The sequence below is a fragment of the Gloeophyllum trabeum genome (genome assembly GCF_000344685.1).
Source record: "Gloeophyllum trabeum ATCC 11539 unplaced genomic scaffold GLOTRscaffold_00005, whole genome shotgun sequence".
In the NCBI taxonomy this organism is placed as follows: Eukaryota; Fungi; Basidiomycota; class Agaricomycetes; order Gloeophyllales; family Gloeophyllaceae; genus Gloeophyllum; species Gloeophyllum trabeum.
The window spans coordinates 1,512,337-1,532,672 of NW_006920414.1; the positions used below are offsets into that span (position 1 = coordinate 1,512,337).

General features: G+C 55.2%; 8 protein-coding genes across 8 annotated transcripts; 4 read left to right on the forward strand and 4 right to left on the reverse strand.

Annotated features, from left to right (window-relative positions):
• Window positions 1-1,393: 1,393 nt before the first annotated feature.
• Window positions 1,394-2,933, forward strand: GLOTRDRAFT_128473 (acid protease; the record flags this gene model as incomplete). Its single annotated transcript, XM_007867055.1, has 6 exons — window positions 1,394-1,599; window positions 1,655-1,827; window positions 1,879-2,333; window positions 2,396-2,582; window positions 2,640-2,783; window positions 2,842-2,933. 6 exons carry the CDS (start codon window positions 1,394-1,396, stop codon window positions 2,931-2,933), a joined length of 1,257 nt encoding a protein of 418 aa, XP_007865246.1.
• Window positions 2,934-4,773: 1,840 nt separating this feature from the next.
• GLOTRDRAFT_59842 (uncharacterized protein) lies at window positions 4,774-5,521 on the reverse strand. Its single transcript, XM_007867056.1, has 5 exons — window positions 5,434-5,521; window positions 5,301-5,382; window positions 5,172-5,249; window positions 5,019-5,117; window positions 4,774-4,961 (listed from the first exon to the last, which is right to left on the reverse strand). Exons 1-5 carry the CDS (start codon window positions 5,501-5,503, stop codon window positions 4,886-4,888), a joined length of 405 nt encoding a protein of 134 aa, XP_007865247.1. The 5' UTR covers window positions 5,504-5,521; the 3' UTR covers window positions 4,774-4,885.
• A 767-nt stretch (window positions 5,522-6,288) lies between these two features.
• On the forward strand, window positions 6,289-8,515 carry GLOTRDRAFT_75262 (actin-like ATPase domain-containing protein; the record flags this gene model as incomplete). The annotated part of the gene is made up of 5 exons (XM_007867057.1): window positions 6,289-6,468; window positions 6,523-6,930; window positions 6,987-7,104; window positions 7,157-7,351; window positions 7,416-8,515. The coding sequence occupies 5 exons, from the start codon at window positions 6,289-6,291 to the stop codon at window positions 8,348-8,350; spliced, it is 1,836 nt and encodes a 611-aa protein (XP_007865248.1). The 3' UTR covers window positions 8,351-8,515.
• Window positions 8,516-8,524: 9 nt separating this feature from the next.
• Window positions 8,525-9,556, reverse strand: GLOTRDRAFT_128476 (uncharacterized protein; the record flags this gene model as incomplete). The annotated part of the gene is made up of 1 exon (XM_007867058.1): window positions 8,525-9,556. The coding sequence occupies one exon, from the start codon at window positions 9,554-9,556 to the stop codon at window positions 8,525-8,527; it is 1,032 nt and encodes a 343-aa protein (XP_007865249.1).
• A 1,066-nt stretch (window positions 9,557-10,622) lies between these two features.
• Window positions 10,623-12,833, forward strand: GLOTRDRAFT_105411 (uncharacterized protein; the record flags this gene model as incomplete). Its single annotated transcript, XM_007867275.1, has 8 exons — window positions 10,623-10,709; window positions 10,781-10,851; window positions 10,913-11,045; window positions 11,098-11,736; window positions 11,791-11,967; window positions 12,017-12,283; window positions 12,342-12,560; window positions 12,621-12,833. The coding sequence occupies 8 exons, from the start codon at window positions 10,623-10,625 to the stop codon at window positions 12,831-12,833; spliced, it is 1,806 nt and encodes a 601-aa protein (XP_007865466.1).
• Window positions 12,834-13,119: 286 nt separating this feature from the next.
• GLOTRDRAFT_105412 (uncharacterized protein) lies at window positions 13,120-16,129 on the reverse strand (the record flags this gene model as incomplete). Its single annotated transcript, XM_007867276.1, has 13 exons — window positions 13,120-13,217; window positions 13,269-13,653; window positions 13,705-13,870; window positions 13,924-14,070; window positions 14,122-14,266; window positions 14,320-14,431; window positions 14,483-14,521; window positions 14,572-14,850; window positions 14,902-15,016; window positions 15,054-15,400; window positions 15,457-15,546; window positions 15,606-15,714; window positions 15,807-16,129. The coding sequence occupies 13 exons, from the start codon at window positions 16,127-16,129 to the stop codon at window positions 13,120-13,122; spliced, it is 2,355 nt and encodes a 784-aa protein (XP_007865467.1).
• A 669-nt stretch (window positions 16,130-16,798) lies between these two features.
• Window positions 16,799-17,691, forward strand: GLOTRDRAFT_128479 (uncharacterized protein; the record flags this gene model as incomplete). Its single annotated transcript, XM_007867059.1, has 3 exons — window positions 16,799-16,957; window positions 17,014-17,204; window positions 17,256-17,691. 3 exons carry the CDS (start codon window positions 16,799-16,801, stop codon window positions 17,689-17,691), a joined length of 786 nt encoding a protein of 261 aa, XP_007865250.1.
• Window positions 17,692-17,936: 245 nt separating this feature from the next.
• On the reverse strand, window positions 17,937-20,294 carry GLOTRDRAFT_110837 (RCC1/BLIP-II protein). The gene is made up of 8 exons (XM_007867060.1): window positions 19,988-20,294; window positions 19,796-19,921; window positions 19,685-19,728; window positions 19,518-19,629; window positions 18,936-19,461; window positions 18,758-18,880; window positions 18,259-18,699; window positions 17,937-18,198 (listed from the first exon to the last, which is right to left on the reverse strand). Exons 1-8 carry the CDS (start codon window positions 20,230-20,232, stop codon window positions 18,004-18,006), a joined length of 1,812 nt encoding a protein of 603 aa, XP_007865251.1. The 5' UTR covers window positions 20,233-20,294; the 3' UTR covers window positions 17,937-18,003.
• Window positions 20,295-20,336: the final 42 nt, after the last annotated feature.

Genomic DNA, 20,336 nt, shown 5'->3' on the forward strand with positions numbered 1-20,336 from the left:
AATTTCAAGTTGCGTTACGGAGTGAAGGCAACTAGAATCATCACAAGTGAAAAATATCGTCCATGGGTGGGATTGAACCTCGAGCGCACATCATTGCATCTGAAATAACCCATCACACTAACCGCTGCACTAACGACACACTAGCAATATTCAAAAATAGGATTATATGTTAGGCGGACAACCGTCTGGGCGCATCCGCTGCAATGGCTCCGCGTCCACTTTGCGAGCCGCTGCGCGACTCGCTTACATAATCTGCGTCCTTAACTTTGTAGGGAGGATTGCATTTCGTGCTGCTTTCTAAGCTGCCCCCGGCGGCACCGAGCTTCGCGATCATGAGTCGAGCAGGTTGTGACGCAGATTCGAATGTTCTTCAACTTGTTCCATTCGCGCGGGTACTACATACAGTACCCTATCGATCATGACAGGTCATGCTGGACGTCAGATCCAGTCGTGGAAGTGAAAGCATCCGACGGTGATCAAGCCGGCGGCGTCGGACAGAATGCGAGCCGGCGTCGACGCCGCGTACTCTCATGCCAGTGATCAACTTGAGTTGGAAGCTTGAAGGGTCACGTTGTCTGTTATGGATCGCTCTCTCCTAGCAATTTGGATGCCTCTGAGCCCGAAGACTCATCGCTGTACGATGCGGCGGGCGTTGGTTTTAGATCCTCCTGATCTGCTATGAGTTGGTCCAGCCGTTGACTTGGGCTGCTAGATTGACATAAAGCCTGAATATTCGAGCTAGAGATCTTTCGCAGTTTGACAATAATGGAGATGCATGAAGGATCTATGTATATTCTCTGTCATGGTGCTGCACGCATAGCGGACTAATGTTGCTGACTGCTGCTGTTATGGACCAGGCGCAGGACGTAGACGTCATTCAAATACTGACCACGCCCGAGTCTGTCCCAACAAAGCATATAAGGTTGTCTAACTGCGTTGCCCAAGCAGAACTCCATGGCTTATGCATTACCAGTGGCCATACCTAGCCCTCCTGCTTCTACCCTCCGGTCGTCCTGGTCCCTCCGGAGCATCTCATTCGCCTACTAAGGCCCAACGAGTCAAAGCTGTCGGACCCGGTCCTGATCGCGACGATGGCATCCTTTCTACCCGCGCGCCCCGACGTGGCGCCGCACAGGCGTGGACGGCGTCGAGGGCCGCCCTCTAGGCTTGTCGTACCGCGATGGCGCACTGTGGTCCGAAGTGCCAGTATTCGGGCCGTTCCCGACTGCCCTCCCGACCCTCCCGCTTTTCCGCTCGTCTTTGGGGATAAAAGGCCGTCAGAATGCTCGACCTTTCCTCAAGCTCTCTGCCATTGTCGAACAATCAGCGCCTTCAAGCTAGTCTTCAAAGCCCCAAGATCCGGTATCTTCTACAAGATCCATAGTCTCTCAAGATGCAGTTCAAACTCGCTACCGTTATCGCTGCTCTCCCTTTCCTCGTCTCTGCTTCGCCGTTGGATACTGCCACGCTTGATAACACCCCACGGTCTCTCCCATCTGGCATGAAGGTACCTATGCACCGCCGTGCGGACCACTTCACCGGTGAAGATGGCACCGTCAATACGGCGGTATTGCAAGACCAAATCAAAAACAGTCTTCTGTGAGTATCATAACTACTCTCATTGCATACGATTGAGACAAGCCCCTCTCTGTAGGAAAATGCAACGAGGATTCGAGGCGTACCAACGCAACACGGGGAAACGGCATCCTCTGGATATGTCCAATCTTCTCCACGCTCGAAAGATCGGCGTGGATGCTCTCACTGACTACTCGAACGTGCTGTGGTACGGCGCGATTCAGGTCGGGACCCCGCCACAGAACTACACAGGTACGCGCACACTAGTGTACTGTCCATAAACCTCAGCTCACGGGCTCCTAGTCGACTTCGATACAGGCTCATCCGACCTCTTCCTTCCCGGCCCCAATTGTAAGACCAACTGTGCAGGGCACAAGGCCTACAATCCGTCGCAAAGTTCCACCTCAAAAGACGTCCACCAGACGTTCCAGCTGGCTTACGGGGACGGATCCACCGTCCAAGGAGAGCAATACAGCGATACCGTCCAACTCTCCGGACTAACCGCCACCAGCCAGCGACTCGGCGCCGCCAACCAATACTCGACGGGTTTCAATAAGAACCAGTTCCCGCCCGACGGGCTGCTCGGCATGGGCTTCCAGTCCATCTCGCAATACAATTCGCCGCCGCCATTCCAGAGCTTTGCGCAGCAGAAGCAAGTCGACCAGCCAGTCTTCACGTTCCGCCTCACCGCCAATGCGGGGTCCCAGCTGGAGGTAGGATCAAGCAGCATTGCGGGCAATGCTGTCACGTACACCAAAGTGACCGAACAGGCATGTCCAGCCCTTCTTCCGCTGTGGTAGAAGCTGACCGAAACATATAGGGCTACTGGCAAGTCAACATGGATAACGTTCTGGTAAACGGGAAGCGAGCTGTTGGACAGCTCTCGGTTATTATCGACTCTGGAACTACGCTGGTCATCGGAGACTCCAAATCCGTCAAGATGTTGTACGCGGCCGTGCCTGGGTCTAAGGATGCTAGCAGGACTGTTGGCCAAGGATACTACACAGGTCAGTCTGGCTGTCACGGAATGTGATAAATAGCGATATCTGACGGGCCCATCGCAGTCCCTTGCAGCGCGATCCCTACGATCAGCCTTACATTCTCTGGGAAGTCCTTCCCCATCTCCCCCAGCATATTCAATCTCGGACGGGTATCCCGCGGCTCGAACGACTGCGTCGGCGGGGTTGTATCTTCAGACATTGCTCAGAGTGAGTAGTGCTTTCACCCTCAAACCCCTCACCTTCTCATCCCACAATACCATTGCAGACTTCTGGATCGTCGGCGACATTTTCTTGAGGAACGTCTACGCTGTCTTCGACTACGGCAATGTGCAGGTCGGGTTCTCGCAGGCGAGCTAAATTTGCCCTGGTGCTTCTGTTGACGTAGATCGTCTATGTATATATACCTGCTGAACTCATAATATTCTACTGTAAACATCACTGCGGAAGATCAACTGAATGAAGAAAGTCGTCCACTGACATCACGAGACTTTGCCACACTCCGTTCTCCTGTGGACGATGCCGTGTATAGGTTTGCAAGGGAACTATGACTCGCAGGGGAGGTCATACAGTCGTCATGAGTGTCTGCACCCGAGCTTCACCATGGGAGCAGCATCAGCAGAACCCGCGATATTCATAGCACGGAGGGGAAGGAACCTGGTAGAAAGCCCTTGGCACGATCTCTCCGCTACGCTGGTTTCGAAGGCTGGACGTCGCGTTCTCCGTACCTATGTATAACCGGGCGGAGGGTGGTGCGGCCCGGAGATGCTGTGAGACGACAAGATTGCGCGGGAAGGTGAAGACGTGGTTGGAAGAGGGGAGAAATGCCGGCTCGCCTTTCTGAAGGGGATATCATCTCGAAACGGCTCCTTCATCCCGGGACGATCTTGACATTCTGGATCATCGTGCCAGGGCGGTCCCGGATGTGAGGAGAGCGGGACGAGGACACGACGATAAATCAAGATACAGAAACCATACAAATCTAGTAGGGCTAGACAGCGTCTGCTTCGACGGACATTGAGAGAAGCGGGACGACGTCCAAGCACATGGGCGACACCCCGCCTGTCTCGATACCGCTCGCGTGGTGTACGGAGAAGAAAACAAATGAGGGCACTGCCAACCGCCAAGGAAGCGAGGCGTGGCCTACACCGGACGGTCTCGCAGGTTATCATCGTAGATACGAAAAGGACAACAGCGCCCCGCAAAGCACCCCCGCTTCGACGGACGTCGAGAGCGGGCGAGCGCATTGTCGACCACTGTCCCTATCTCAACGCCGCAGTTCGGGTCGGCATGCTGCAAAATGAAAGAAGACGGACTTGAGAGACGTGGATGATTTCCAAGCCGTCAGGGTGCAAGAGACCCCGCCGTTCGGGCAGCGGCATATACGACGGGAATATCGTGAACCGTGAAAAGGATGCCACCGCGTCGAGGAGCGCTGAGAAGGGGAGCGCCTCGCAGACCCCGGGAGCGGTCCCCGCCTTCTCCGCATCGCGGCATGCAAGAGACGACAGCGAACACCTTTGAAAGACCAGATACCCCCACTTCGACATGTACAGACGTCGAGAAAAGGCGAAAGGACCGGGAACTACCGTTATCCCTTTCGCCTTGTCTCGACGCCGCTCAGGCGATGGTATCCCGTTTTGACATTCTGGGAAGAAAAGCAGAGTGGACGAACGTCGAGAGAAGGGTCGGAAATTCCAACCTCATCCGCGTTGTCTCGACGCGGGGCACAAGTAGGATGTCGCAGGCACGGAGTACCAGCGCTAGTGAGCGCCGCAGTGGGCAGATCCAATACTCACAGCCTGCTCGCACCCTGACGAGACAGGAACGCGGCAGGAAGTCGCCGCAGCCACGGCGAGGGACGCCGACAAGTGCCGGAAGCAGCCAATACCCGCGGTACGTGTCGACGTCGCTCGCTCGCGTGGTGGTACCCCGAGACGGCGCGATGTTGGGAAGAGAGAGAGATCGAACACAAAGTGTGGAGGCTGAGATACCAGAAGCAAGAGATGGAGATACTCATCTGCGCGAAGTGGCGTATTGCTAGGACGGCGTGAGGGCCTGCAATTTGGGATGGGAGGGCCCCGTTGGCTTCGAATAGAATATGGGCCCTTAGTAGGCGGAGGGAGGTAGGGGAGTGAACCGCAGACGACCGTGGTACTCGAGAGGACCGCCGGGCATTTATACCTTTCGCGACCGGATTCCCCGAAGTAAGCATCCGCTTCCAGTTTCAAGGATTATAGAAGGACAAGACTCTATAATACAGCAGGGAGGACAACACCAATGAGAACAGTAAAACACGGGTACCTCGGGGGCTACGACTGGAAGCGGCGCATCGTCTGGATCTCGGCGAGGAGCGCGTTGAGCCGGTCGTCGTCGATCTTGACGAGGCTGGTTTCGTGTCAGCACACAGCAAGAAGACAGAGGCAGAGGATGGGAGAGAGGTACCTGGGGATGATGCTTTTGGCCTCTTCGGCGTCTGCGGGGCAGAGGTTCGCGATCTGCGCGGTTTCGAACTGGGTGAGGAGGGGTTCTCGACGGAGCGTTCTGCGCGTGCAAGTCCATTATAAGCATGGAAATAAGATGAAGGGAAATGCGTACTCTCGGACGGCGCTCGCAGCTTCGGTCGTGTTGAATTTCGCAAAGGTCTTGACGTATTCGAGGGTTTTGTTGTAGACACTGGCGCAGAGGTCAGGGTAGGGTGGGGTGGTGTAGGAGGGACAAACATACGCGGTATCTGGCGCGTCCTTGTCGCGATTCTCGAGGAGGTACTTGACTTCGGAGATGAGAAGACAACCCGCGTTGTTGAATGCTGGTTTCGCGGATGAGGAAGGGAAGACGGGAGAGAAAGAGAAGAACGTACCTGGCCCTAGCTTCAGAACGGACGCGTCCTCGTCTTCCGCCTGAGGTCGATGTCTGAGTCGGGTCGTCATGATGTTAGACGGTTAGCAGTGTGGCGCGAGCACAGAACCGAGAGGTGATCGGGAGAGTTGCTCAAAATTCCCAGGGTTGTGGCATAAGGACCCCGGAGCCCTGGCAGGTAGCCTGATATAGAAGGCAAGTAACCAAAGAGAGATATGTCGGGATCGCTCCTCTGACACGACTTCTTCCGCTGTTACCCATTGCTTGTGAAGGGATTGCAACTCTCCTTCCATCCTTCTAGTTCCTTTTTCTATATCCTCCGTGCTGCTTTCCCTCCTGACTTGCGGCGAGGTCATGCAAGTGCCTTTGCATTTTCGCCGATCGGTCACCATACCAGTGCCGAGCGCATCTGGGTAGATGTGGACCCAGGGAACTGGACCCACGCATCCCAAGTCGAGTGTGGACTCGTGCAGCCTCCGCCCTGGCGGAACTGAACTGCAGGCTGGAGAGAGATGTGCCGTCGAGCCAATGAGGAGCTGAGTGATCCGCGCCGGCTTCCCTTCTCTTCCCCAGCCAATCACCCCGCACCGCGCCTTCTGGCCCAGGCTCCCCCGCGCGCATTTCCCCAGGGATTCGCCGCGCGGGACCGGGCCGGAGCAGCCAGTGCTCTCGATCTTTCTCTGGACAGTGGCTGAGACGCGTCGCGGACTGGCTGAATACTCGCCATGCCTCTGCTGTCAGGCCCAGGGCCGCACCCGCTTTATAAATCCCCCAGCCCGCCCCCCTTTCCCCGACTTTCCGCGTTCCCCCCCACTCTGCTAGCACCCTCGCATTCCGCTCGCACACAATGACAACGATGCCTACGACACCCAGCAACCCGCTTTTCCTCGGGCTCGACCTGTCCACGCAGGGTCTCAAGGCTGTCCTCGTCGACGAGGAAGGCTCTGTTGTTTCAGAGCATGCCGTCAACTTTGACAAGGACCTCCCGCACTTTGGCACCGTCAGCGGCGCTGTCAGGGGCCCTGACGAGGGCGAGGTGCGTTCCCCACCCTCTGCGGATGAATCAACCTAACGTCGCACATATATCCAGGTCACCTCGCCCGTCCGCATGTGGCTCGAAGCCATCGACCTGGTCATGGACCGCATGAAAGCCGACGGCGTCGACTTCTCCTCCATCGTCGCCATCTCCGGCGACGGCCAGCAGCACGGCTCCGTCTACTGGTCCCCCTCCGCGCCCGCACTCCTCTCGTCCCTCGACGCAGCGCAGCCGCTCGCCCCCCAGCTGTGTCCCCAGTTCGACGCGGCTGCTCCTTCGCCGTTACCCAAAGAACTGAACCGCGTATCTGCATTCAGCCTGCTCCGCTCGCCCATATGGCAGGACTCGTCGAATACGAACGAGTGCCGCGCGCTCGAGGCTGCTGTCGGCGGCAAGCAGGCGCTCGCGGACCTCACTGGCAGCCGGGCGTACGAGCGCTTCACTGGCCCGCAGATTATGCGGGTATGTACATACTTTGTATTCTATTTTACGGATAAATGCTGATGTACTGCACGCAGATACGCAGAGTATACCCTGAAGCCTATGCCAATACCATTCGCATCTCGCTCGTCTCCTCTTTCATCCCCTCCCTCTTCCTGCAGGACTTTGCGCCCATCGAAGTCTCCGACGCATCAGGTGCCTATTTTTGTTCCTCCAGGCTAACCCACCGCTGACGGTTCCTGCAAAGGCATGAACCTGACAAACATCCTCACCAACAAATGGGACGACAACCTCCTCGCCATCGTCGCCTCCCACCCGCACCCACCCTCTTCCGCAGCAGCCGAAGACCTGCGGTCAAAACTCGGCCCCGACCCCGTTACCGGCGCCTCACCTCTGGGCACCATTGGCGCATGGTGGGTCCGGCGGTACGGCTTCTCCCCCGGTGAGTCTCCCCTCTCCTCCACACTCCTCCCCCACTGACCGTCCCTCCCCCGTCCCCGTCCCAGACACCCTCATCGCGCCCTTCATGGGCGACAACCCCGCGACCCTCCTCACCCTCTCCCAGCCCTCCGACGGCATCCTCTCCCTCGGCACCTCCACCACCTTCCTCCTCTCCATCCCGCCCTCCCCCTCCCCGCCCGCGCGCTTCACCACCAGCCACATCCTCGCGCACCCCGCGCTCCCCGGCGGGCACATCGCGATGCTCTGCTACAAGAACGGCGCGCTCGAGCGCGACCGCATCGCGCGCGGCGACTGGGCGCGCTTCGGCGCGATGGTCGCGGAGGAGCGGGAGCGGCGCGAGCGGCGGAGGGAGGACACGGAGGACTGGCTCGGCTTCTACTTTGGGCTGCGCGAGATCATCCCCCCCGGGGTGCAGGGCGCGTTCTTCTTCCGCCTCCCGATCCTGTCCTACCCCTCCCCGCCGTCGCCGCCGAACCCGATCACGTACGGCGCGCCGCAGCGCGTGCGCGCGGCCGCCTTCCCGGACGCTCTGCACCCGCTCGCGATCCTGCGCACGCAGCTCCTCTCGATCCTCGCGCGCATCCCGCAGATCCTGCCCGCCGCCGCGCCGCCGCTGCGCAGGCTCGTGCTCACCGGCGGCGGCTCCGCCAGCCCGGTCATCAGGCAAATGGCGGCGGACGTGTTCGGGATGGAGGTCTACGTGCCCGACGGGAGCCGCGAGGCGGCCGCCGTGGGCGGCGCGTGGCTCGCCAAGTGGGCGTGGTGGCGCAAACAGCAGGGGGTGGGCGAGGGGCTGGGCGGGCGAGGGACGTTTGAGGAGATGACGGCGAGCTTGAGGGAGAATGTGAAGAGGGTGGCGGTGCCGGTGGGGGATGAGCGGGTGAGGGGGTTCTATGAGGGCATGGTGGGCGTGTATCGGACGTGTGAGGAGATGGTGGTGCGGGAGTGTGAGGAGCGGGAGGGGGGGCCGTTAGCTTGATGAGGGTCAAGGTTATACGTTAATGAGTCTTCAGTGTGGTTATCTTACGGACGGCTTCACGGTAATGATAGAAAGCATAGTTGGTTCCTCTCGTTTCTCCGATTATATAGACTGCACATACACAAATGTACAACATCCAAGCAATAAATACCATGTCTTTCCATCACTACGGGGTCAGCACGCATACTCCCATGGCATACGCTCCGGAGGTACAAGACTGGTCCGCACACCCAGCGAACCGACACTCCACTTCCACGGCCGCTCCCACGCTTGCCCCATCTTGACCTTCCCCCTTGCGAACTGCACATGCATCCGATGCAGCCGCCAGCGGTTGCGCACATGCAGGTCCTCCCGGCGCAGGAATGCCAGCAGGTACTTGCGCCAGTCCCGCCCGGGCTGCCCGCAGAGCCTGCGCGCGTCGGACGGGTGCGCGAGCGCGCCGTTTGGCCAGAGGTCCCAATCACCCGGACTCGCGGGGAGCATCCACCCGGACTCCCAGGCGATGCGCAGGAAGAGGTCTTGCCGCCGGGCGAGGATCGAGGAGTGGAAGTAGCGGCTTACTTGGATGAGCGAGAAGAGCGTTGCTGTGGCCTCTACCAGGCAAGGCAGGACCACGTACGCGGGGTCGGCCATGAGTAAGGAGGCATATTCCTCCTCCGCGTGGTGGTGAACCAGCTTGTCGAGGATGATGTCGAGCAGTTCGGGGGTTGTGAGAACCCTGAGACAGGCCGTGGAAACTGCTGGGACATGTGATATGAAGCGCTGGGGGACCACTACGGGAGGAGCAATCGGGAGGACGGTTGGTCTGGCCAGTAGCCACATGCAATCTAGGAGCTCTGTACAGGGCACAGTGCCGAGTGTTATACGCTCGAAAGCGTCCGCAGAGAATTTTCTGGCACTGCCGGCCATATCGTAATACTCGATACACCGTATTAGCCCGGTGGCATCTTTACAATAGACGCGGTTGCGGGGGGCAAACAAGGAAGACCAGAGCTGACGAGGGCTAAGGCGGAGGCGATGGCATACAAGGCTCAGGCATCCGCGGTGCACGAAGAGCCATTCACTGGCGCCAGCATGCCGCCGCGAGTGGTCGACACCGTCAACTGTGATCATATTTCCGTGGTACTTGCTTTCGTGCGAGATTAGGCGTGGATTGATGAACGATTCAGAGTTGAGGTATATGCGCCTACCATTTGCCTGAGACATGGTTCGGAAAGCCTGGGTTCACGGAGACCCAATCTGCCCAAAACTTCCCGTCAGCCTCAGATATCTCCGTACTCAGTTCTGTCGAGTTTGAAAGCACGGGCACAGGAGTATATGCAGTATCTGCATCGTCAGACCAGCAGTTTTCGAGGAAGCGGAACCTCTCAGACACGGGATCGAATAGAGGACCAGCACTTTCGGTTACAACGTCTTCATGTCTAGAAATTGGAGCCACAGCGAAGCCTACGCACCATAAGCCACACATCAAGTCCCGAGGGGTCTGCCACGGCGAGGATACCTGGGCGCCATAGGGGAGGTAGGGGATCCAGGACATCTGTTTTGCACCCAAGTTTGCAATGGGTCGCAACCCGTAGGGGGAACAGCAAGAGCAGATAGGCGCAAGATAGGCGTTGTGCTAGCCATAGACTCCACAGTATCCATATAAGACTTCTTTGATGAGAGGCGCAGCATCAGACCTGCTGCGTGTATCCCAGGGAGTAGAAATGGCAGTGCAGAGGGAGGGAACGCTCAGCACTGCTTCCAGCGCCGTCTCGGACATATTCCAGGATCCAGAACTTGTAAGCACGCTGGATAGCCCAACGCATGTATATATCTGCCCAGGCTAAATGTCATTTCTTGAGAGTTCCCTGGGATGATTGGTGGGGGAGGACTGGTGTGAGATGGGAGCATGCCAGGAGATCAAAGCCTATCAATTCTCATACGATTTGGTGCATGAGAACATGGACCCGGAACAGAATCAGTCAAATATGCCGGACACTGACTGCAGACGATGCATTGTTTTGTCGAAGTGCAAGAAACCTCCGTTAGATTGCTGCACGCCTGCAGAGCGGACAAAGAGCGGAGGTAGCAAAGACAGCTCGGGAGGCAGACCGATAGGTCCGGCTCCGGAGACGCGAAACAGCCAAAGTCTGCCATAACCGGATGCCGGGTGGTCTCGAAGGTTCCGGGGGCCGAGAGCGAAGGACAGTGCCATTTATACACATTGCATGCCTCGATTAGCGTGGTCCCATTTCCCTCCCCGCCGCTGCTGGACTGTCGGACGGCCACCATGAAAATCAGCAAGAAAATCGAGCAGGCGCAGAAGGAGAACAAAATTTGGTGGTCGTTTGAGTACTTCCCTCCTCGGACGGCTCAGGTGCGTCTCCCTTTAGTGCTGATGCGCGGTTAAACCTATGTACCTCCAGTCTCTTATCATGCATTCCGAAGGGCCTCCAAAACCTACTGGATCGCATAGAGCGCATGCGCGCGTTAGGCCCTGAATTCGTAGACATTACATGGTGAGTGGCTGAAGTCAGTGCATCGGGGAAGAGAGTGCCAGTGGCTGATCTACCCTCAAAGGAATGCCGGTGGCCGGACCTCCGATCTCACTTCTGAGCTGGTTAAGACATGTCAAAAGATTATTGGTATAGAGACCTGCATGCATCTGACATGCACGAACATGCCCAAGGAGAAGGTGGACATCGCGTTGCGGGTAAGTGCATAGCGTAGTATGATATAACTACACGTACTGACTGCCGATGCAGGAAGCCAAACAGCACGGATGCCGAAATATCCTAGCACTCCGTGGCGACCCCCCAGTAGGCCAGGACGAATGGGAAGCTGTGGAAGGTGGCTTCCGCCACGGGATTGACCTCGTGCGACATATCCGCAAGGAATACGGCGACTACTTCGGCATAGCTGTCGCCGGATTCCCTCAGCACGTCCGCCTTCCCCCAGACGAATTCGAGTTCGAGCTCAAATGCTTGAAGAACAAGATCGACGAAGGCGTAGACTTCATCATGACCCAGATGTTCTACGACGTCGACATCTTCATCGACTGGGTAAAAGCCGTACGAGCTTATGGGATCACGATCCCTATTGTACCTGGTGTCAATCCTATTCAAACGTGGAACGGCTTCATGAAGTCGACTGCGCTGGCTAGGACAACTATTCCGCAGTGGTTGCTGGACTTGCTCGAGCCTCACAAGAACAACGACGAAAAGGTCAGGGAAATCGGCGTCAAGGTCGTCGCAGATATGTGCCGGAAAATTCTGCAGGCGGATATCGGGATTAGAGGGTTCCACTTCTACACCATGAATCTAGAGAAAGCGACGAGAATGCTGCTGGAGGAGCTGCAACTTGTTCCTCGGGTTGAAACCATTAAGCCATTACCCTGGCGGCAGGTGAGTCTTGTCATTATGTGTCATTGAATTCTCCGGCTGACTTGCCCTCCCAAGTCTCTCACACCAACCCGGAGAAACGAGACGATCCGGCCTATATTCTGGGCAAACCGCACCAAGTCCTATCTATCCCGCACAGAGAACTGGGATGAATATCCCAACGGTCGGTTTGGCGATTCACGGAGTCCAGCTTATGGCGAACTTGACGGCTATGGCATATCACTGAACAAAACTGTATGTCTATTTGATCGATTCTTCAACCCAGGACTCATTGTACATGCAGAAAGAGGAAGCCGCGAAATTATGGGACCACCCGACCAAATTCGAGGATGTGGCAGCCCTATTCAGGGACTTCTGTCGAGGCAAACTAGCCGCTCTGCCGTGGTCCGACTCGCCCCCTTCCCCCGAGACTACCGTGATCGCGGACAAGCTGGCGAAGTTGAATGAGCTGGGCTTCTTGACGATCAACTCTCAGCCCGCTGTGAACGGCGCTCGGAGCGACGACAGGCGATTCGGGTGGGGCCCCAGTAACGGCTATGTCTATCAGAAGGTTAGTAGTACTCCCACCAGGGTTTGGTGGGCTGCATGAAATCTAACCGGTCATGCAGGCTTACCTCGAGTTCTTCGTCTCCCCTGAACTTCTCGCTATGCTTCTTCCCTACATAGAGCGAGACCCCAATATCACCTATCACGTAATCAATAAGACTGGCGACCTGAGAACGAACACCCACTCCGAAGGTCCAAATGCTGTCACGTGGGGTGTCTTCCCGGGCAAGGAGATCGTACAGCCCACCATCGTCGAGGCAATCAGCTTCATGGCCTGGAAAGTAAGTGTCAATTTTCGATGGGAGGAACCAAGACCAGTATTGATCCTTAATGTCTGCTAGGATGAAGCATATGAGTTAGGACACCAGTGGGCTAGACTCTACGAACCTGATTCGCCGACACGCAAGCTAATATCCGAGATTATGGACACCCACTACCTCATGAACGTTGTCCACAATGACTTCAAGTCCGAGGACGCCATATTCGAACCCTTCTTCAAAGCAGGCGAGCAGTACGCTGCGAGCAAAGCCAATGGTACGGTTAATGGACGCTAATATCTTGTAGCATAGATAGATTACTGCTTCTTCTCTTGCTTTGCGCACGCTATCGGGTTCAACCCCCGCTGTCTTATTAGTATTTCCTCTTTACGCTTCATTTATCATCAACTCGTCGCACTGTCTTGCATCAACTGCATCTTACCCATCTGTACTTCATATCACATACCACACCTCATTGCATCAACTGCATATATAGTCGTATCACAGTCGAATCGATCATAATAACACATCGCTTGGGCCCAAGATGAAACGTAGTCCAATAGATAATCAACAATATCCTAAGTTATCCGTCATACAGGTCAGAGAAGAAAAAGTCCGTATTTGTGGGCGGTGGACCTGCCACCAGTCCGCTGGGTATATCCACTTTCTCACCGGTTAAATCTTAAGGAAGCATCAATCCACGAATCAAAGCAGCTTGTGAGGAAGACATACCCAGTAGTTTGATCTTTAGCCCAATATCAGTCAAAGCTTTGACAAATCCTGCAGTCTCTTGGGACGCGACGTGGCCGCCATCTCGTCGAAGCATGTTCAGGCCATCAGTCCAATCCGCCCACCTTGACTGATCGGGCGCGATCTGGTCCGCGAGGGAACTGCCGTCTGCCGTCAAGAGCGAGAAAGATAATGGCGAGGGTGAGACAGGTGAAGTTGGAGGGAGATCATTCTGGTCACGGAGAACGTTTGGAGGGGCGGCGCAAGTACCGGTGGCGATCTCGGTGATGTTGGAGATGTCAATCCGGTCAGGGAGGTCTTCAAGGCCATTTCGGACCGGAAACTTCACTGTGCTATCCACATAGTGGAGATATTTTTGGCCGTTGTCCTAAAGACAGAGTCATAAATATGATTGTAGGTGGCGTATAGAGTACCATACCAGTCTCATGAATCGCCAAGGGCGTGTAGGCCTCCGTGCCGCATCCCGAGAGACTGGTGAGTTGAGCGGGATGGCGTTCACGAACCATGAACCTTGTAGGAGACACTGAATCCGCTGTTGACGCACGAACTCATATGACTCCTTGTAGAGTTTCGCGCTCAGATTCCTAAGCATGACGTGAGATCATACTCAATAATGACTATATGCGATAAGCCTAACCGCATGGGAGCCTTGCTCATCAGATCATCCTCCATCTCGAGTTCTTTCATCTGTCGGTCTCTCACGGCACGGTACTCGGAATCCAGGAAATCATGTTCGACTTCATGCCACGGACGCACGTTCTCTAGTCGTAAAGCCACTTTGACTCTGTGACATGAGCATGAGATCCACACCACGGCGCAGGCTCGATAAACTTACTGGCTCCGTGTTAGAGCGACCACGCGAGGGAAATCGTCAGCGGCGGCTCCACTCTCGGACCACATCCGTAGGAAGAAGGTCAACGCTAGAGCATGAACCTTGTGGAAGTTAAGGAAGAAAGGTTGGAAGGTAGTCGACGTCGAGTCTGAGGAGGGGCATGGGTATCGAGAACGAGTCGGCGCTTAAGAGTAGACTCACATCCAGGTGCGAAGATCGCCCAATGTTCTGATAAAAGCTCGACTATCTCATTGGAAGCCCTGGCAATCGGACATCGGCGTTCTTCAGGCCGACTGATCTGCTCCAGGACCATCTGCATGATCATATCAGCATTGCCATTCTTTGAATAGTAAGAAGCAATCACCTTGGAGAACGTTTCCGGATCACTTTTCACAAATTGTTTCTGGCACAGGTCACTAAGACAGTAGACTACATCACGAAAGTCCCACTCACCAGACAATCCAGCCCCAACACACCCGCATCTCGGAATTCATGCGTAATGTCTTCGCTCCCAAAGCCCAGTAACCGCCATTTGAGCGGCTGGCCTTCCTCGTCGATACCTTCTTGTAATTTACTGGCGTTCCAGATGTATTTCAGGGCTGAAGCATGCGAGTGCTCCATTTCCGGCTCCACCAGAGTGGTTTTCTTTCGATATGTGACCCTGATCATGTTAGCTTGGAAGTCGAGAATGCAAGACGTGAGGTCCTCAATAGTATGAGAAGACATGAGACGCTTGATACAGGTGTAAGCAGAGAGCATGGTCGGAGAACCACAGAGACGTACGATGACCGCCTTCCGCACGTTAAGCTTCTCGAGCTCATTCACAAACTCCTCCCATCTCGCGTCAGTGGCATGAGCCAATAGCGAGTTGATTAACATCATGCTATGCGGACTCAGTCTATGGTCCAAAAGGTCCAATGAGGAATTAGCCTTACCTATACAAGACCATAGACGTATCGGCATTCCCGACCCTATTGACGACGGTCTCCAAGAGTCCCTTCTCCTTACGCATCTGTTCAAAGACCACGTCGAAACCATAGCGGTAGACGCTGCCAGGCGGCAGCGACGGTGGACTCCGGCTCGAGCTTGCCATGAGTGGTCCGGGCGCACTGTGTGGGTCCGCTTCTACGAGCTTCTTCAAGATCGCTGTTGCTGGACGACAGACGTTGATGAGAGACTGAGGTGAGGACAGGATCTGCACCACTCTGAAGATGAATGTGTGTTCGAGGTTGGACCAGCCGTAGTCGAGATCCATGAGGTTTTGCATCGCGAGCAATGCATACTAGCGAGAACATATATCCTTCATTCCGTGTGCAGGAAGGGCGTGATAGGACTTACAGCAAGGGTGTTGCCGTGGCTAACGGAGATCACGTCGATTAACTCTGACAGTCCATCGCGCTGGAGGAATTCATTCGCAAATTGTTCTTCCTACATATAGTGATACAGGCGTTAGAACGGCTATCTCTACAGAAAGCGAATGGCCGCACTCTGATGAACTTCTGGAGCGAAAACAATGTTTTTCGCAGCGTTCTCTCATCTCTCAAGCTCAACTTTTCGACTATCTCCGCGGCTTCCAAAGTTGGCGAGTTGACCAACCTGGGAGGGAATAAATAGCATGTGAGGTTAACACCATATTGCCATGGGATATTCGTGCGCCAGCGTGCTATGCACCGGAATTAGATACGCACTTCAAGGGTACTTTGGCTTTGATCTTCTTCCGTAGGTTATCGTTCGTCACCAACTCGTCCGTCTCATCTCGCAGAGCAAACATAGCGGGAGGATCCCTGATTTGTAGGTTAATGCATAATTGTCTAATAACATCGTCGACTGTCAAGGTTGGCTCGATGCGAGCTCGTACTGTGACTCCATCCTTCGTCGTTACGCTGTTTGTCGGGACAAGAAGGGATTTCGGGCGGGGTGCACCATTGGTACCGGTATGACTGGTGGCGTTTGGACGTGCGTCGTATCCGTTGGGCACGGAATGGTTCGTTCCGGAGGCGTAAGAGGTCATGTAAAGTTAGTTGCGATGGTTGGATATGTTAATTGGAGTGATTCGATATTGCAGCTGTCAGCAGATGTCAGCGCACGGCGGCGTCGATACGAGGTCAGAAAGGAAGACATAGATCAGAAAGTGCGAAGCAACATCTCGTGTACGTACAAAGCGTACTCAGACTGACGTGCAAATATGTGACACAATTCATCACAAAAGCTACAGCTGGAAGAAGATATCCCAATGCTACGTACCTGGCTTGTACTTCGCTGGTCAGGGTTCCCAAAGCACGTCCTTCCGAGTCGACGTCCCGAGCTAATCGCGCGATACCCAGGTTCAGAAAGGATAGGTGGGGGTATATGAGAGAGGCCACAAGTCTTAGAGCAGAGGTGGCGACGAGGGATGGAAGGTATACACAGCGAAACAGTCGGATAGCGGTACAACAAGGGAGTCCGTGGAAATTGATCGGAAATGAAACGCGATCCCTATTATACAGCCACCGACGACCACGCCTTCGCCCCATGGACCACGACTGTATACATGTATTACTTGGACTGTGCACTATAATAGGTCCCTCTTGTAGGTCAGAGAACCACGCTTGCGGCTTCCTATTGGGAACAGACCGCATCTTAGACGCTCAACGTACTGTATTATATATCGCCAATTCAGCTTGGATTTTCAGTTCAATTCATGTCTACTGGAACTATGGACGAGGGTAGAGAGTCCGTGTATATTGTTGCAGTGGACGATGATATGAAGACGCATGAAGATCACGAGACACTGGAAGAGTCCATCGCACCTACCCGCCATGAAGAGTACTATCTTGACGATGGAAACGTTATACTGCTTGTGAGGTCTCCCGCTATAGAATTATCCATGCCACTGGCTGTTGACATGTGCGTCAGGCAGGAGATGTACTCTTCAAATTACATCGCTCTCTGCTCAAAAAACACTCGCCCGTTTTTCGTGGCATGTGGATGATGCCAACAAGTGTAGACCATACGGTGCCCCTCGAAGGGGCCTCCGATGACAATCCAATCGATATCCATACTGCTGCAAGAGATTTTGAGAGATTCCTCTGGATCCTCTATCCACCGTGAGTGCATCAGATTATCAGAACTTTGCTGGACTGAAAACCATCGCGCAGTGAACTCGGCTCATATAGGGCGACCACTGTTGCAGAGTGGTCCTCGATTATCGAACAAGGTGCGAAGTGGCAAGTGGCAAGTCTCAAGGCCCAAGCTGGCCGTAAACTAGCCCAACTCCCTATGGATTCCGTCGAAAAAGTCCATATCTGGAAGAAATACGGCCTCACTGAAGGTCGGGAGCAGCTACTGGATGCGTACATTGACCTCGCTATGCGGGAGCGCAGCTTTAACTGTGCCGAAGCTATAGCCGTCGGGGTCGTCAATTTGACGCGGATATCGGAGGCTCGTGACGAATTGCATCGGAAAACATTATGCCGTTGCTGCTACCAGGGGAAATGGGACGCGGCCAATCCTAAGCTGAAAATGAAACTCGAAGGCATTGTGAGAGACGTCGTCAAGAAGGTATTCCAAGTTTCAGAGCCCACTCTCGAGTGATGCAGATACTTCCATATATCAGTTCAATGGGTGGTGAGTGGTATTGCGAGCTATGTCGCATGTCCTTGCATTTCTGTATACGTCTTCTTGGTAGCCCGGCACGTCATTGCATGGTGTTATACAGTAGTCCCCGCTCATAGTTTTTTGTATCGCGTTGGATATACTTGTAGGGCAGCCGTGTACCAGCTTTCAGCGCAGTGCAGAAATAGCTTAGAATACATAACATCACACATGAGACATGGTTACGGCGATCCATCGAGCTATATATACTGCAGCCCCCCAATTCTTACAAGTCTATGTGGGCATGCCCGTTCAGGAGCTCTCGCCCGGAGGGCCTTGGCCTCTACCAGGCCCAATTCTCCTCCCTCTTCCGGGGAATCCAACGCGAAATGGTAGCATCCCCCGACCCAAGAAAGGTACTTGAGCCGGGACGGGCTGCGTCTGAGCCGGCCTCGGTCCTTCACCCGCCGCCGGTTCCGCTACCTCCTCCTCTTCCTCATCGCCAGGCTAGAGAATACATCTTAAATCTGGCCCTCGGACAGTCGTAAGTTAAGGAAGGAGACCCACCTCCAAGTCGATGACCAAGGCGCCAGTGTGCCACCCTGCGGCAGCAGCCGCAAAGCAGAACCTCTCCCTCCTCTTCTTCAGCCCATGATCAAACCTCACCTCGGTAGGCACCTCCACCCTCGGCGGCGTCCCGAAGCTATGGTGGCGCGCCCTATCCCTTTGCTGCTGCGTCGCGAACCCGCCGGGCTGGCCCACCTCGATGTCCACGGGGTTCCCCAGGCCCAAAGCACCTTTCGAGAACGCGCCCCACGTGTACAGCTTGCCCGTGGACGTGAGCGCGCCGTAGTGGTAGTCGCCGAGGACGACCGAGATGACGCCCTTGTTCTGCAACGCGGGGATCATGTCCGGGGCATCGTCCGGGGTCGTGCGCGTCGAGCCCATGAGGACGACGGAGCTTGCGCCGGTCGAGTAGGCCGTGAAAGTCTGGAAATGCGCGGATATCTAGAGCACAGAGGTTGAGTGGGGTGCCATACGCGTGACACGGCGGGTATACACGAACGTGTGTGATCTGCATGGTCTCGGGAGGCTCAAGTGGGGCAGGCCAAGCAGCCCCTAGAGAGAACGCCGGGGGAGAGAACGTGGGGTGCTCCCGTACGTATTGTACCTCACTAAACCGCGGCAACTAGACACGGCCGTCAGTGATTGCCACGGCAAGTGAACGGCCGGCTGGCACTCACGTATTCCCATCTTCCTTGGGATAGCTGAGCGGGCCCACCGAGCCCGCCGAAATGCAAGACATGCCCCTTGTTGGTCAGCCCGATAATCATGTTATCCCCAGCAGCGATTTTCACGAGTTTCGTCTCTTTCTTCGGAGCTTCGTCGCTATCTCCTGTCTGGAGTAGCTCGGGAAGGTTCCGAGGGATCGGCGGGAGTCTGAACGGGTCGAGCTGCATGTCCCAGGGTACACACGCAATTGAACCCTCGGGTGTCTCTTCAGCACGCTTGTCACCGGCTTGGTTCATTTCTTCATCCCGTTCGCCGAATATCCGGTGCATGTCATCCAGGAACGGCCACCAGATGATAACATCTCCAGACTGAGTAAGTACGGAGGTGAACGCCCAGCCACACTCAATTTGAGCGGGGGTGCTCTCTGGAATGGATTTATCCAGCAGAGGAGATACCAAGCGGAAGGGCCGACCCCAGCTTCGGAAATTCCATACATCGGAGTTCGCATCCAAAGCAGCCGAATGCAGTCGCCCACAGCTGTCTTCACGTTAGCACGAACGAGTTTCGGTATGCTACGGGAAAGGCTAGCTGACCTAATGCTCCGGATTGCAGTTGGCAGTTGTAATCGCAGTGGCTTAGATGCGCTTTTCTCCGGCACCGAGAAGCCATCGCTTCTTAGGGACATGAATTCCCCGTTCAGGGCACCTGAGAGCAGCCACGATTAGCCATATAATCATGTGGTGAAAGCGACACTCATAACCCCAAACATGGATGCGTCCTTCGGAGTCGAGGGCATGGAACGACCTAAATAATACATGAATAATGAGATCCCGAGTCGATTTTGGAGATCCAGTAAATCTCATATACGCACATCCCTCCTGCGGTCAGACTGACTATGCGAACACCTGGAATACGTAGCTCCGCAGGGGCCGGCACACCTCCCCCGAACGAATATCTGGGAGATTTGGTCAATCCAAGCCGCCCGTTTGAGGTCTCGCTATGAGTCCCAATCAATACATTACGTTAGGTATACATCACCCTGCCCGATCAAAAGGAAACTCGCCCCCAGACGAAAACTCTCGGGTTGCTTAGGCCCTTGTAAATGAACTTCCAGCCGCTCGTCCTGGCTGTCCCCTCGCCAGAAAAGTTGAAGTCTTCTTGAAGTTTACGCTTCCAAAAGGTGTCATCGTTACACAGCGTCGCGAAGAAACGGTTTGTGCAGGCTAGACGGCACAAATCAGGCGCCGGCACATACGGTAGGAGATTGTCGAGCAGAGTTTCAACTGGGATATCGGTGAGAATAGGCATGTTGGCGGGACTAGGGGAGGAATATCAATTTGGGGCGTTGGATGATAGTTCGCTGCAACCGGTATATCTGCTCGCCTCCACTCTATATATGATATCTGGCTGAG

Bases quoted from the DNA above. Each gene is read 5' to 3' on its own strand.
- GLOTRDRAFT_110837 (XM_007867060.1), bottom strand. From the start codon at position 20,232: ATGCCTATTCTCACCGATATCCCAGTTGAAACTCTGCTCGACAATCTC. The intron at 19,729-19,795 runs GTGCGTATATGA...TGTATTATTTAG, and splicing joins AGTCTGACCGCAGGAGGGAT to GTCGTTCCATGCCCTCGACT. The intron at 19,462-19,517 runs GTCAGCTAGCCT...ACGTGAAGACAG, and splicing joins ACTGCAATCCGGAGCATTAG to CTGTGGGCGACTGCATTCGG.
- GLOTRDRAFT_59842 (XM_007867056.1), bottom strand. From the start codon at position 5,503: ATGACGACCCGACTCAGACATCGACCTCAGGCGGAAGACGAGGACGCG. The intron at 5,383-5,433 runs GTACGTTCTTCT...CCGCGAAACCAG, and splicing joins CGTTCTGAAGCTAGGGCCAG to CATTCAACAACGCGGGTTGT. The intron at 5,118-5,171 runs GTACGCATTTCC...TTGCACGCGCAG, and splicing joins GCTGCGAGCGCCGTCCGAGA to AACGCTCCGTCGAGAACCCC.